We start from the raw sequence: 16,310 nt of genomic DNA, 5'->3' as shown, positions 1-16,310 counted from the left end.
TTCAAATGTCATCAATTTTACCCTGTGTAATTAAATGCATTTCTAAACCTATAAGAGTTTTATCAGCAGGAGCTTGCAGAGAGGAAGACTAAATTTAAGCAAACGTTACTTCAACAAAAATGAACGGTTCAGCCACATGTGTTTACAATGGTATTCAAGACCAATTAAATGTCATTTATCATTACAAATGATACTGTTCCTTTTTGACAATGGGAAATCTGATCACAGATCTGCCATGTAATGTGTAGTTTAGCCTTCCTGGGAAGCCAAATCCCATGACAAATATTTCAGTGCTGCTTAATCATTATTTCTGTCTATCCTGGGGAGGGGAGAATCGACTACATTGGCATTTTTATTATCGTCTATTCCTAGCTCAAGCAAGTCTGAAATATCAGTGAAGACTGCACTGTAGGTCTATCAATGAGAAGCAATGCCCAGCCAATGGATTATTTTGCCCTTTACAATCATGCATCTTGGCTCTGAGTATTTGAAGACTTGTTCCCTGCCTTGCTAGACTTTTCCCACCTGGCCTGGGAGGGTGGGGCCCTGACTGACTCCAGCTACAAAAGCTGAGGCTGCTGAACAGAATCCTTGGCTCAGGTATTGTTTGGGCGGGGGATCGTTGCTGTTAATTTTTTGTGTCTTTATGTGGCTCTTATATTGTTCAGTTTGGTTGTGTACTTTTTGATGTTTTGTCTACTGTTTATGGCTACTTTTGTTATGTTTGGAGTTACATAATTTTCCATATGTTGTAAGCTGCCTTGAGCATGGTGTAAACTTTGGAAATACAAATAAAATGACTGATTGATGTATGTATGTATGCAAAGACTGAATATATTTTTATTTATTCCAGAAATAATACACAAAGCTTTATTATTTTTATACTAAGACTTCTTTATCTAATAATGTGGAAATGGTACCAACTGGGTGAATCTGATCATTCCTGGATAAAATTACAAGCATGTTGGGATAAGCAATAAAGTAATGTCTACAAATGGAGACCATATTGTACCTGACAATATCCATATTCCAACAAACAATTCGCTCCACTTTTCCATTCACAATGAATCAGATAATCCAGAGTCTATTCTGTCTTATTAGAACCTGAGCAGGCAAGTTTCTTCCTGAATACTAATTCTATTGCATGGCATCTATGGCGTTGCTTATACTTTTTCTCCAATTTAGTAAGTTTTTCAAGATCCTGTATTCATTCTCCAAGGACTTTTAAACAAGGGCTGCCTGACTAATAAATATATCCCACATTAATATCTTGAAGGCATTCCCTCATGTCCTATTCATCACTAAAATGATCTATCACTAATTCATTAAATTTCATAGATATATAACGCTCAGGGGGACGTGATCTAGCTAAAGTGATTCAAAAACTTGTAGAATTTTGTAAATTATATATACATTTGAATCTCTAGACAAGGGGAGTATCAATAACGGTTTAAACTCTCTATGACACTGGAAGTTAAGGTCTACGAAAGCTTTGGGGGGAGGCACAACTACCAAGACTTCAGGCTGTGATTAATATAAGCTAGGCACCAAATGTCTCCTTAAATCAGGGTTACAGTCGCCAAAACGGAATGCCTAGTTGCTGTTTTGGGGCCAGACGCCTCAAAAGTCATATTTTTTAATATAACTTTTGGTTCCTGAAATTTGTTCTGATTGTGCAGATAAAATATCAGAGAGAGAATTCAATTCAACAGGATGTGTTGTTAGTATGTGAAAACCGTCAGGATCCAAGGATCCCCAGGCATGCACCTCCAGATAGTAGAGACATCAGGTGCCATCCTGGCACCTGGGTATCTCCACTTGGTTGCAAGTGGCCGATGACCAGGTACAAAATGCACCTGGCAAATTTTGAACGCTGCATGTATTGTATTTGCAGGATGTGTACATTCTTTTACTTCCATCCTGATACATACTCCTTAATGAAAGTATACATTCATCCTGACCAAATTAAGCTATTAACAAACAAGCTAACATACATAAATTATATTTCAGACAAAGAAAATCAACACAGCTAAATACATAAAAAAAGTTTGATTAATTAGTATGATAATTTTTTACATTTCCGAAGCCCTTGTTAATTATATTTAGTTTTGATCTTGCATCTCTTTATGACATAGAAACTGGATCACTTATTTGAATCTGAGGGCCGATGGCTTCTACTCTGAAAGTTTTCTATTGTACATGGGCATATGTCAGGGGTATCCACTCTTCCCATTACTGTTTGCTATAAATATAGCCAATGACTGTAGTAGTAAGAAAAGAACCCATTACTTTCAAGGCTGTTAATCAAAAGGACAGAGAATTTAGCATAAGAAGCTTTTCTGCTATTTGTCTAGTCCAGAAGAGTCAATCTCAGCATCACTTGCAGAAACGGAACCATTAAGGAACGTATCCAGACTTAACATTAATTGCAGTGGGTTGGATCCAAAGGTTCTCTTCTGCTGGAATGACTCCTTTAGAGAATTGGAATCTTTGGGTCTGACCTAGTTAAGTCTGAATTATGTAATATGGGTATTCCTCCAGGCTGCTCTGCTAAATTACAGAGTACTGAATGTTTCTCCTGGGCAGGTATACGGTGGAAGTACTGCACCTCGGAATATATATATGTTTGACTCAATAAGAAACATTTCATGCAAATACAGTGGTGCCTCGCAAGATGAAAATAATCCGTTCAGCGAGTCTCTTCGTCTAGCGGTTTTTTCGTCTTGCGAAGCAACCCTATTAGCGGCTTAGCGGCTATTAAAGGCTTAGCGGCTAAAAGGCTATTAGCGGCTTAGCAAAAGGGGGGGGAGCGAAAAAAATCGCAAGACTTGCAAGACGTTTTCGTCTTGCGAGGCAAGCCCATAGGGAAATTCGTCTTGCGAAGCGCATCGAAAAACGGAAAACCCTTTCGTCTAGTGGGTTTTTCGTCTTGTGAGGCATTCGTCTTGCGGGGCACCACTGTAATTTCCCTTCAAGCAGCTTTAAATGTGGAAAGATTTAAAAGCTTGGACAAGGTGCAAGTTACTTCTAACTGGCACATGGCTGCTATTTGCTTAATGGTGCTCAAGTTCTACCTATTTCTGTTTCATTTGCCAGGACATTACTGATAGATACTTACAGGCCAAGATGTTTCTGGTTAAATACACTACAATTGTAAGGCTATTTTGAAATGGAGGCCTGGGATCACGGAACCAGCTTTATTACAAAGCACAACAACTTAGTCACCTATTCAATTTTATGAACACTTCAAAGAACAAACCTTTTTTATCTTTAGAGGATTTTACAGGGCCATGTTTCCCTTTCAAAGTTGCAATGGTCCTTCCAGCTAAAGGTAAGGCCAAAGAGTTAAAGGCACACCCATAAACTAAGGCACAGGCCTTCAACTAGTAGGTCAGGACCCCAAACTCGGTTGTCAATAGCAACATCACCAGTTAGTTGTCTTAAAAAGAAAGAAATAAGCCATCACCTTAAGAGGAGAGAGAGAGAGGGGGGGGGAGGAGAGTGAAATATGGATCTATATAGTAAAATAAATAAAAGTGGCTCTATGCTTCTATATTCATAAACCCAACAAAAGCCTAGGTTACTGCACCATGCCATTCAATAGGCCTAAGGATATCGTTGGCTTGGGATAACTCAGTCAGTAAAGCATGAGACTCTTATTGTGGGTTCAAAGCCCTACGATGGGCAAAAATTCCTGCATTGCAGGTGATTGGACTAGATCAGTCTTTCCCAACCTTGGGCCTCCAGCTGTTTTTGAACTACAATTCCCATCATCCCTGACCACTGGTCTTGCTAGCTAGGGATGATGGGAGTTGTAGTCCAAAAACAGCTGGAGGCCCAGGGTTGGGAAACACTGGACTAGATGACCCTCATGGTCCCTTCCAACTCTACGATTCTACAGGTCACATGCTGCCAGAAGGGGTGACAAGCGTGCCATGAGTCTGAAAAAGTTGTCCAGAAGAAGAGATGGAAGACAATGATTGATTGATTAGATGCAGTGGGACATAACTGACATTTCCACAACGCTAACAGCAGGCATAGGTAATCTCGGTCCTCCAGATGTTTTGGGACTACAACTCCCATCATCCCTGACCACTGGTCCTATTAGCTAGGGATGATGTGAGTTGTAGTCCCAAAACATCTGGAGGGCCGAGGTTGCCTATGCCTGGATAACAGGAATGTCTATTAAATTTGGTGATAGCCTAATACTGAATAGGATTTGGTGATAACTTAATATTATGGCCACAATGTGTGCAACACCCCATAGGACTTTTTTCCTTTGCATGCTGGCATTACGAACCAGAATCTTGAAAAACAGTTTCATCTTGGTTTGCTCCTGATTAGCAAACTGACATTTAGCCACTAATGCTTTTTCAGATATAATACAAGCCAATAGTTTAGACAGAAAGGGATTGAAATATGGTAGCTAGCAGGTGGAGGAGACAAAGTGGGAGCATGTGGTCCAAGCACTAGTCCCAGACAGGAATCTGAAATTCAAAGTGGGCATTATGCCTCCATATAATAATAATATGATTTGTACGAGAATGATCTGTGGTCAACAGTATTACAGATAATTTTACTGTAAATTTGTCTTTGTCTTCTAAACTCTTAAGTTTATTTAAAAGTATATTATATGTGTTTAATCATTTATTTATTTTTTTAAAATGTTAAAAATCCTTTTATTTACCAGATGGCATACTACATTCCTTTAAAGGCAACTTGCCAACATTTCTCCTGAATGTCTGAAACTCTTCTTAACATACTTTAAAAGCATACCAACATTTAGCAAAGAAATTATAATTACAATTTAAGTATTACTCAGTGAGGATTATATCTTTGGCAGAAATTGAAGTAACATAGCCAAGTAAAAACAATACAAGGAAGGAAGGAATTGCCATTTTTAGGCCACTTTCAAACTTACATAGGGGGGAAACAACATAAAGCTATTCTTTACTAAGGAAAGTTATCTGGTTTACTCAGACTTAAAACAGTTAATTCAGTATTAGGTTCATTTCTTGTGATACAAAATTATAGATGTGAATGCAATGTCACTCTCACACTGCACAATGCATGCCTGAAAGGTATGAATGTGGTGTGAAGACATGTATACTGTCAAGAGCATGTGTTTCCCTATAAATATTACCTTACGCATCATTAAAATATGTAGAACAGAAAGCGATTCAGAAATGCAACACCAAAACCACTCTTATTTTGACCCGGACTGGACACTATAGTTTTATAAATTTGCGAGCTGTATTCTGGAGTAATCTGGAGAACAGGCAAAAAAATTTAAGTCCATTGCTATTTAGGCACACTAAAATGCATGCTGGACTGCAGCCACTGTTAGCAAACAGACAATGAATGATCAAGAGCCAGAGATATTTGCACACTGAAAGACTGTTAGCCGCTGCCAAAATTCTAAAACAAACTGAAAGCACTCAGGTTTTACATATCAGAACTGTAGAAAATGGTTTCCTAGCATTGGAGCAGCTGAAATGCTGCATGGTTTTTTGTTTTGTTTTTGAAGAAGGAATGTACTGTAATTGCACACAGCCTCAATGCAGACACAATGACCTTAGGAGCACTGGCTCAAGTGTACTTATTTCGAGGAATATATATAAGGCAAGACAGTGAAACCTTTCCTTTTTAGTGCTCTGCTTAAATAAACTGTGGGCTTAGTTCTCACATAATGCTAAGCTAAACCATGGCGTAGTGCAAATATGCATATGTGAGCTCCTGGAGAAAAGATTGTGGTTGCTTTGTCCCTCTTCCAGACTTCTAGCAGTGAGACTTGCAGGATGACTATGTGTGTGAATCCAAGCTTGCAGTTTTGCTCCTCCAAACCACAAGCTGTAAACCAAGAGCAAACTTAGCTACACATCACAGTTTGTCTGGAGTGAGACAAACTGTGAGCCTGGGTTCACGTGTCACGTTATGCCAAATCATGGCTAATCTCACAGCACCGCAGGAGAGGAGGACCAAAGCAGCCACAATCTTCTTTCTCGGTTTGCACGAAGCATTAGCTTAACTGTTGCATGCAAGCCATGTCATTGTGAGACTAGAGTTACGCTTAGGTCATGTTGGATATGCAAGACGCAAATGGGAGCTCCAAAGCTAGAAAGATTATTAAATACAGTACATACTTCTTTTACAGATTACTTACAGATGCCAGGCCCATTATTCTTGGGAATGTAAGGGATGAACATCCATCAGGGCTTTGCCCAAACGTCGTATACGGAGTCTGAAACCAAGCCTTCTCATTAGCCCAAACTACATCACACAGAGGTAATATAGATGCTCCAAGTCCAATGGCCGGGCCATTTACAGCTACGATGATGGGCTTCTTAAACTGAATGAAAGTATTTACAAAATTCCTGAAATGAAATAAATATCAAATTAGAATACCTATTTTAGTAACAAAATGCTGTAGCCACCCCCATACCAAAGCTGCTGTGATAGCAGTCAATTATTAACCTAGGTAGGGCAAAAGTGGAAGGTGATTGAAAGGATCAGGTGAGGAAGATACAGTGTCCAGATTATAACCAATAATCTAAATTAGAAGGCATTTTCATTTAGAAGATTCAACACTTGGAATAAGCCAATTGTCCTTCAGTAAATTCCCAACTAGGAATTAAGCAATTAATTGTCATTAGGGGAAGGCGCTGATAAAAATGACACTCGCAATTCCTCCTACCACTGAATCCAATGGGTTTTGATTATATATGCCTTTTGGGCTTTAGGCATGATCCGCGGAACGTAACACCTGCCTAAGTTGCGGGTTTACTTTAGAAAAAGTCAGGATAGAAAACAATGAAGAATTTTTCAAATAAGATTAAATGAAGACATGCAGAGAATATGTGTTTTCTCTGCCCCCTTTTTAATTTTTTTTAATTGCTGTGTTCATAAAGGTGAATGTGCACAAATTAAATTCTGAGAACCACCCTGAAATCTTATGATGAAGGGCGGTATAATAATAATACATAATCGATAAAAAAATGTGTGTAAATTGTGGGCTTACAGAATATTCTGAGTTTTAGTTATGACGAATTCTGCTTTGATACCCTGTTTTGTTAACGAACCATGGCTTTTCATATGAACCTCCCTCCCCCCCCCAAAAAAAAAAAAATCCCAGAAATGGTTTGATCCCTGAGAGAAGTAAAGAGGAAAGGCAGGGAGAGCACATGACCATGTTTTCACAGCAACAAATCATAGTTTGGTGCTATTTATGTGGACCATGGAAAATGAAAAATAACCACTCAAAAATTATTTAGAGAAATAATGAATGTATGGGAGCAGATGGTGCAGCCAGACATGTTTCAATGCAACTTGAAGTTTCCAAACATTCAACACATATAACTTGTCTCCTGGGAATATTGCTTCCTATAATAATAAGGTTGGGAGGAGATTTTAAAGGAAAGCTGGGAGTTCTATCATTCTAACACGATCCTTCTGAACATACAATACCGCTTTGAAGATATACAAATGGAAAGTAAACATCCTTACGATGTGTTCATATAGACAGTCTGATTTATTATGAGTTTGATGGCTACTGGGAGCAGGGGGAAACACCAGTTGCGAGTAGGTACAGTACCTTTGATATCACACTCTAGCATTTAAATATGTGGCATGTTTTAAGCTCATAATCAGATATGCACGATGGGACAAACAGTTTCACAAACCTAATAGCATCTGCCATCTTAGTACTTTCCCTTTTTCTATCATCTGTTAAGCGTCGAATAAAATAAATGAAGTCAAGGCCACAGCAGAAAACACTGCCAACGGCACTGAGGAGTACAAGCTTGCTGTCATCAGCGGCTGCTGTGTTCAGCGCACTTTGGACTTCCTTCATTACCTGCAAGTAAGAGACATTAAACGTATGAAAACAGGATGCAGAATATTGCAACTTAAGATTTTGCATTCACATAGCATTTCTGTGATCTGAACAGCAGGTGGCATATGCAACCAGTTCAGCAAAATCTAAATTTAGGACAAAGTTCATTACAAAGTTCTCCTTTCCACATTATTAAAGGAGACAACAACAATGTAACACACTACAAATACAAACCAGGATTTATTTATTTATTTAAGAATAACATTGACTATCTTAAGATCAGAACCAGAAATTGCAAGTCTTCAGCAAACATAGTAGCTTAAAAATAGGTAAAAATTGAGGAAATTCAAAACAAGAAATGGCAAGAAACAAAAACAGAATTGCAATATAATTTAAAGTGCCAACTGGCACCTGTGTTACGTTAATTCTACTCCATTAAGGCTAATGTTTAACTGTATTAATTTTTCATTTTGAAAATTAACACAGTAGTTGGCAATACTGAAACAGAGAATTGCTCTACTTTGGCTACAAAAGTATGCAATGCTAAACCATACTACAGTGCTATTATGTGCACAAACCAGAATCAGCCTTGAGTTCACACACAATGCATTTCCTCATCTGGTGTATTTTGCCATTGCTTGCATTTCACTCCCAGCAGATCTTTGATTCTTGCACACGAACCAGAGATCAAGGCTTATCACAGATCATTTTAATTAAATGAGCCAGCTTCACAACCCATGGTTTGAATTTGGCTTGTGTTGGATCTGGCCACCGTTCGTGGTAGCACATAGTCTCTGGTGCAAGGACGTGTCGAGCTTCTACCAAAGTGAAACTAAACACTGGCAAAATCCTCATCCTGGCTACATGAGAGGAAGGGAGGATGACGACAGAGTGCAGGAGCCCAAGGCTTTGCCCAGACTTGTTCTAGCTCAGGGGATAGCAAACTTTTTCAGCAGGGGGCCAGACCTTGTGGGGGGCCAGACTATATTTTGAAAAATAAAAATGAATGAATTACTATGCCCCACAAATAACCCATAGATGCATTTTAAATAAAAGCACACATTCTACTCATGTAAAAATACAAAAACTTTCATCTACATCAACTTCCTCCACAAAAACTTTCATCTAATTTATTGTCATTTCCCAACTGTATCCTAGCTTAACCTTTCTGCGCTACCAGAGCTACTGTGGACTCCGGTGACTGGACCACTCTGTGTCCTTCTCAACAATTACAGAGTCAGTTGCCCAGTTCAGTTTCATACCACCCCATGCTCCACTTTCCATTTCTTAAAGAAGTTACATATCATTTTCTAACAGGAGAATCCTAAACATGTCTACTCAGAGTGAGTCATACTGAATTAAATGGGGCTTACTCCCAGGTGAGTTGTGTTATTTGAAAGTCATAATCTTTATTTACATCTATAACTTAAGAAGGAGCTGTTGAACCACAGTAGCATATTGATACTGCCAAATATTTGCATTACTGCATTTATTCACATTCATCCCTTGCTACACTGGTCTCTCACTCACTCACACTTCCGCTAAATCCAACCTTTAGATTTAGATTCCAAACTGGGTGGGGGAGAGAGATCTGTCCATTTTGCTTACAAATCACTGTACATTATCTTTGAAACAGAATGCTTTTTATAAAACAACAACAACAAATGACTCTAACCTCTGGATTTAATGAATTGTTCTCTGATGATTTCGTTGATAACAAAATGTGTGTGAAGCCATCCTGTTTTCTGACAACAATGTCTCTGTACCGGTAAGCGCTCTCCGTTTGCCTCACACTGAAGCGTAGCCTTTTATCAAAAGGCTGGTCCCTCCTTTCATCGATAAATCTGCGTTTGCTGGCTGTCACTCCCGTTACTGATGCTTGTATGTTGGTACCGTTTGTGGACAACGCTTCTATAAAGGTAGATGTACCTGTGAAAAGTTTCAACAGATGTATGGTTTGACATCGGCATTGTTAGTTTAGCTTACCTAAATGGCTTACCCATGGAAAATATGCAAATGGAAAAATCCTAAAGCAACCACAGCGAAAGCAGAAATTTGGATGCCATAAGGAAAACCTGGAAAAGCAACAGTGTCTGAAATACAACTGCAATAAATTGCTTAGGAGTACATGGTAGGGAAAATATGTATATAATGTTGAACCCATGAGGGGAAGGGAGGGATTAGATATCAAAAGACAAATCATCATTGTTCTAGTTTTATTTACAATGAAGTATGAAGAAGAAGCAGATGTGTAACACATTTAGCACATTCATGTCTATAACCCTGTTACTAGATAACCATGTATCGTTCTCCATTGCATGCCTCCAAACAACAAGCTAAATTTAAATGAAATTTTCATTCATGTGCAACTGAAATGCACTTGAGATGGAAAGCTACCTTGCAGCTTTGCACCCTTTCATATTTCATGGCTCAGTGAGACTACTGAGATACATGGACCCCTTCTATTATTTACTGTAAGAGTCCAATATTTTGTTGTTTTGCTTTCCATTCTGTTAACATCATGAGGTCCAAAGTACCCCAATAGGTTTTGTGTTAGATGATATTTTTTCAATGAATAATTCCATTTTTTGTGCTTGTTTGAAGTAAGTTTCTTCTCAACTTAATTTCCTGAAAGCTTAACACAATAACTCAGCTTTCCCATGTAACAGCTTCCAGGGTTCTGGATACAGCATACTTATCCTTAATTCGGATAGCTTTTTTGGACCGGACACAGAATAAAAGGAAGTCTCAGTGTACATTCTTCAGTCACGCTATGAGCCCACCTTCACAACTACAGTGGTACCTCGGGTTACAAACTTAATTCATTCTGGAGGTCCGTTCTTAACTCGAAACCGTTCTGAACCTGAGACACGCTTGCGCTAATGGGGCTTCCCGCTGCCACTGCAAGATTTCCGTTCTCATCCTGGGGCAAAGTTTGCAACCCGGAGCAACTACTTCCGGGTTAGTGAAGTTTGTAACCCGAGGTACCACTGTAATCAGCAGCTGAGCAGAAAGACAGCAAAATGAAAACTGGTTGAAGCCTGTTAGTGTTGCCTCTTCCCCTGCATCATTTAACAGTTAACCAAGCACCCTGCAGTCAAATGCCCTTAATAGAAGTAACACAACTTCTCCTGTCTCAACACTCGGCTGCAGGGCACCTGGGTCAACGTTTTCCAGTTGGAGGTAGAGACACTAACAAGTGGGGCTGGGGTGGGCAAGACAAGTAGGCTGGGGTCCTCATTTGTCAGACTGGTTGTGAGAGCAGGTTCACACAGTGCAACTGAAAAAGAACTGCTGTGAGCCCCCCTTTAAAATTCTGGCAACTGTGACCACCAACTCAGCTTTTTTTTTTTTAAATTTTTGCCTTCAGTGGCATTTCTTGCCCCTATCTAGTACTACGTTGGGTACTATGCTACAATAAAGCAGAGAGGACAACTCTAGTGATTATACTGCTGTGCATAGCAAGTTTGTACTTTTATTTTTATTTTTTACCAGAAAGGCAGCAGATGCGGTGAACAAAGTGTGAAAATCTATCTACTACTATTTTACTAAATAATTATTACAAAGCGAAACATTATTATAGCACATTTTTACTGGGAGTAACAGAATGCCCTAGCTAATTTTGAGGTGCAGAAGGGTAGACAATATAGTACAGTGGTACTGTATCAGACAACCAGATTTTATCGCATCACTTGACTCTTTTACATTCACTGTGCCTTTAGATCCTTACCGAATGGAGCTGCGTATGTTCCAACAATGCTATGAATTCCATTATAGCTATCTAAAAGTAAATGATCACTACTTATGCTGCAACATTCAAACATCCAAATTCTACAAGAACCTCAACACAGGAAGACAAGAAACCCTTATTGCAGTTAAGAGGGTGGGGTGGACAGAAAATCTGAAATTACACGAAGGTTTCAATTGCTGCAGAGCTATTCTATGCCAGAATATCTTGTACCTTTGCATTATGAGGAATTGCTTTAATAAAGGTTTTTACCTCACCTACTTTGCATTCTTCATTATCTGGGACCAATAAGGCAGCAATGCCTATACTTAGCTGGTTCCAGCTTTATTACATTTGTGTGGAACTATTTAAATAGGTAAGAGGGTGCCAAGGTGGTATTACAGAGAAACAAACTCATCTGTGAATGTTAATTGCTTTATAGACGGGGGTCCAAAAAGTGTTTGTATTCTTGGTTATGTACAGTAGGCAGAAAAGAGTCCTCCTATTTTTCTTCAATGCTAGTTAGCAGTGAAGTAAAGTTGCTGGTTTTAATTTCACAAAGTAAGAAAAGATACTAGAGGTCATGGAAGGGTTTTTTTCTTTGCCTTATGCCTTAGCCAACTGCTTATGGATGCCAGAAAAGATACTTGCCATGATCTAATGACAGATCATGAAAATCTTCCAGATGAGAAAAGCATTATGACTCACTTTCTTGCATCTAAGGCTGCAAACTGAAGCATCTCCACTAGGAAGCAAGTCCCAATGACTCCAGTAAGATTTGCTTAAGCAAATAAACACGATTAGGATTAGTCTGTTAAAATCTAATGTACTTTTTTATGCTCACACCTATTATCTTTTGAGGGGAAACGTTAATACTTGATTGTCCAATAATATTGCAAGTGTATACAGTATGTTTAATTGTATTTCTAAAATTCTTCAACAAGATGTGTGTGTCAAAACATCCCACAGCTTCGCCAGAATGTAATTCTGAAACTATAACATAATATATGCAAATTTTATACTGATTTTTCATTAAATTATAATTTCTGCAGTTTCTAATTTGCATTTATCATTTCCCTCCATTTTACACTACATTTTATTAACACTGAATGCTCTTAGCCCAAACATTCGCACTTGAGCTCATGTGTTCCTTCAAGGACATTAAAGGCATTTATCCGTTTTCTCTACAATTCCCGCTTTGGTAAAAGACTTCTTCAGCCGTTACGAATAAGGCTAACCTAAAACACTCTTTTGGGAAGGGTGGGAAGCAGTCGGGATGTGTGTGCTAATTCCATCCCGTCACCATCCTACTTGACATCCAATTCACAAAAGGCAAATCTATGTAGCAGAAGTGTTTCATAACTATGAGTATTTAGAATCTGGGGAAAACAAAGTTAGCAAATATTCTGGGAGCCTCCATGGATGTAACAGGCTCCCCAGTGCAGAAGTTTGTGTTCCATGAGTTGGAAGGTGACAATAATGATGGGATGGGGGTGGGAAGCAGCTGCTAGAGAATTTTTTTATGATTGTCTAGCTTGTAACGTCTGAAGAGGGCTATAAATTGTGCCATTTCTGATAAAGCTCACAGCCAGTGAAGAGCGAGCTTAACCACGAACTTGGATTCAGATAATACACTGACTAAACCAAACTTTGGCTTAGCTCAGGGCAGTACAGGAGTAAAAAAAAAAAAAAGACTAGGAATCTCCTCTCGGCGAGTGTGCATGTTTGCATGGGCCTGGAACAAATGCCATGTCAAATTTTCCGTATTTCTTCTACTGTTTGCAAATCCTATCTGAAAACATTAATAGTGGGAATTCCTGTTAAGTTCCCCCCCCTTCATTCGTAATTCCGTTTGAGAAATAAAAACAAACTGCATCCCAAGAGTAGTAGTTGACCAACAGTTGCTACCCTTTTCTCCTACAGGAAGATACTCAGGAAGAGGTGCAAGAAAACCTGCATTGTATAGTTTGTACAAATGCCTAAAAAATAAGACTTCATCCGCTCACTACAATGTTTTCAACAAATATTTAAGAAGATGAAGGTGTTAATCCACATTAAACAGGTATTTTTTAAAAATACTATTCAGGTGTTGCTACTGTGCAACAGAGAGATCAAAGCTGTAAAAATTAATCAGGTAGGATAGAAACAAAATTGCTGCAATCCAATTGGTCCATTTGGGGTTTGGGTAAGTGAAGCCTTGGATTAAAATATGTTAGATCAAGAACCTGACATTATATAACACACACACACTCAAACCGTTCCCTGCCCCTAAATATTATGCATGTAAGTTATAAGCAATGTTGTTCACTCATGGCTCTGCCAAAGAGCCAATTCATTCTAGCAGCTCTGAGAAATCTGCCCCAGTGTCAATATTTTTCCTGTGTTTTTGGACAACAGAAAAGGTTTCTTGTAACAGGACTAATAGACTTGTGTGTCTATCAGTCCAAAGTGGTTTTGCTGCTTGGAAAATGACACCATGTGAACTAACCTCTTCCTCAACGAAATTCACCGGAAAGCTGGAATAGTTTGGATGCTTTTGCCATTTCATCTGAACTAGGAATTGTGGTTTAATACTAACTATGGTTAGTTTCAAAACAAGCCAGCTTCAATCTGTGATTTATGAAGCTGGCTTGTTTAAACTAGCCACAGTAAGTATTAATCACAGTTACTGGTTTGGACAAAACAATGAATTGTGATTAACTAAAAGCAAATTCTTTTGAACGCCTCCACCCTGCTGTGTACGTGTGTTCGTGTGGTGGGAAACATGCAAACGTGGAAGGAGGCTGTTTGTTCTTATAGTACAAAACCATGGATTAGCATTACGTCAAAACATGGCCACAAGGCACAAACAAGGAATGTAGCTTGCACACAATCTATTTCAGTATGACAGCCATATCATCATCAGTCAGTGATTAGCCTGCTACCTGGTCTGCTTGCCCTCTTCTATCATTCTCAAAAAAACTTCCCCTCCTACAACAACAGGCAACCGAGACAAGCAATCACCATAGTAGTGTTCTGTTTTCCAACTTGCTAGCATAAATGTGCTTGTTTTTAGGGTTCTCTACTTAAGGGCAGAAAGTGCCCCAGAGAACCACAAGCAGAAGGAAAATAGTGCTGTTCTGCAAATAAACGAGCTATATAAAAAGGAGGGCCTAGAAGTCTGATTTTACAGTTTTAAACAAATTTTTATACATTATTTTATTTTTTGTGCACTGCTTAAAGACTGTTGCCGTTTCGTGGTATATAAATTGTATAAAGAAATAATGAATCATGATTCTGCTACTGCTAGAGTCTTTGGGAGCAGAACAACACATTTGGATATAGTTTCACTTATCTGGTACAACACTAGCAAAATGTATAGAGCACCCTTTTATAGACAAAGGGCATTTCCCACATATTCAAGGACATTACTGGATCCATCCCTAAAAGCATGATGCTATATTATGGCAACTTTCGCTTGCAGCTAAGGTAAGTTCCACCATTGAGTAGGTAGGTATGTGGGTGGACAGATATTTGCCACTCAGCCACTTGTCTTGAATGAGCTGCTACGTGTCAAACTGCAACTTGGTAATTTGCCTGGAGGCAGATTTGGCAAGACCTGAACAGCTTTTAGGTGAATTGTATGATGGCTACATGTTCTATAATGCCCAACCACAATTCTCTCTCTGAGTGCAGGAGCAGGTTGCTTAGGATATATGCATCCGTCAATGAAAACTTTTGGCATTTACTACTGTTTCAGAAATATGTTATTCATAAAATGAACACTTGGGTCTTAAGAAAGGAAACATGTCCCTGAAAAAAATCACAGGTACTTCTTGCATATGTGAAGGAAGTTCCTATAGTTTTTCAGGGTCATGTTTCCGCTCTAAAGACCCATTTTTTTAGTAGCATCTTCCTGAAAGGAGCAGAGAGAGGTGGATTATGGTTTAAGCATCTAAATATTAAGTTTGAAAAATGGCCCAGACACCTTTTAAAAAGACACCAGACATCCCTTGGGGAAAAAACACATCAAGATTTTCAAGTAGACTTTCCTGCACTAATGCACACCGGGAAATTTCCATGAATGGTTCCTGACTGCAGGAATGAAGTGTAACTGATGTGGTATAGTAAATGGTTTAACAGGGAAAATGTGTCATCCTTTCACCACAATGTCAGGTTTTAAGGAGCTGCTGTTCATAGTTGATTCTGCCACACTCAACACGTTAAAGATGCAAAGGAGATACCACTGTGTTTGAATAGGCTCTTGATCTCCCACAATACTTTTTTTTAACACCCTGATGGCAAATTATTTGAGCACTAAGTGGAAAAATGTTATCATGACATTATTTTATAACCACATATGCACCTGAAAATATATTCAGATACACTATCCGGACTACTCCCTTATAGCCAGTGTTTAGGGAAAAGCCTGAACTATCACATCAGCCTTGCATGGGAACATAAACTATTCACAGGCTAGAGTCTACAACAGCATAAAACTAGAAGATGGCACCTATGCATTTGTAACAATAGAGCAGGCTTCCTCAACCTTGGCCCTCCAGATGTTTTTGGCCTACAACTCCCATGATCCCTAGCTAGCAGGACCAGTGGTCAAGGATGATGGGAATTGCAGTGTAAAGACATCTAGAGGGCTGAGGTTGAGGAAGCCTCAACCTCAGCCCTCCAGATGTTTTGAGGCTCCTGATGAATGATTTTTTTAAAAATCAGTAATGAAGTCAAGAAGCTAAGATGACTGGATACTCTTAACTTCAG

The 16,310-nt window shown here is 38.9% G+C and overlaps 1 protein-coding gene across 2 annotated transcripts in view; it reads right to left on the bottom strand.

Annotated features, from left to right (window-relative positions):
• Positions 1–16,310, bottom strand: part of CDYL (chromodomain Y like) — a 93,234-nt gene that overhangs the window by 8,685 nt on the left and 68,239 nt on the right. For both annotated transcript variants that reach the window (XM_081206428.1, XM_081206429.1), the window contains 3 exons: positions 9,507–9,760; positions 7,680–7,852; positions 6,164–6,374 (listed from right to left, as the gene is read on the bottom strand). In XM_081206428.1, the coding sequence (XP_081062554.1) occupies positions 6,164–6,374; positions 7,680–7,852; positions 9,507–9,760 (638 nt within the window). The remainder of the gene's footprint in view (positions 1–6,163; positions 6,375–7,679; positions 7,853–9,506; positions 9,761–16,310) is intronic.

This window comes from Podarcis bocagei, assembly GCF_964188305.1.
Source record: "Podarcis bocagei genome assembly, chromosome: 8".
Lineage (NCBI taxonomy): Eukaryota > Metazoa > Chordata > Lepidosauria > Squamata > Lacertidae > Podarcis > Podarcis bocagei.
The sequence above is the reverse complement of the archived record's forward strand: the minus strand, read 5'-3'. Positions and strand labels throughout refer to the sequence as shown.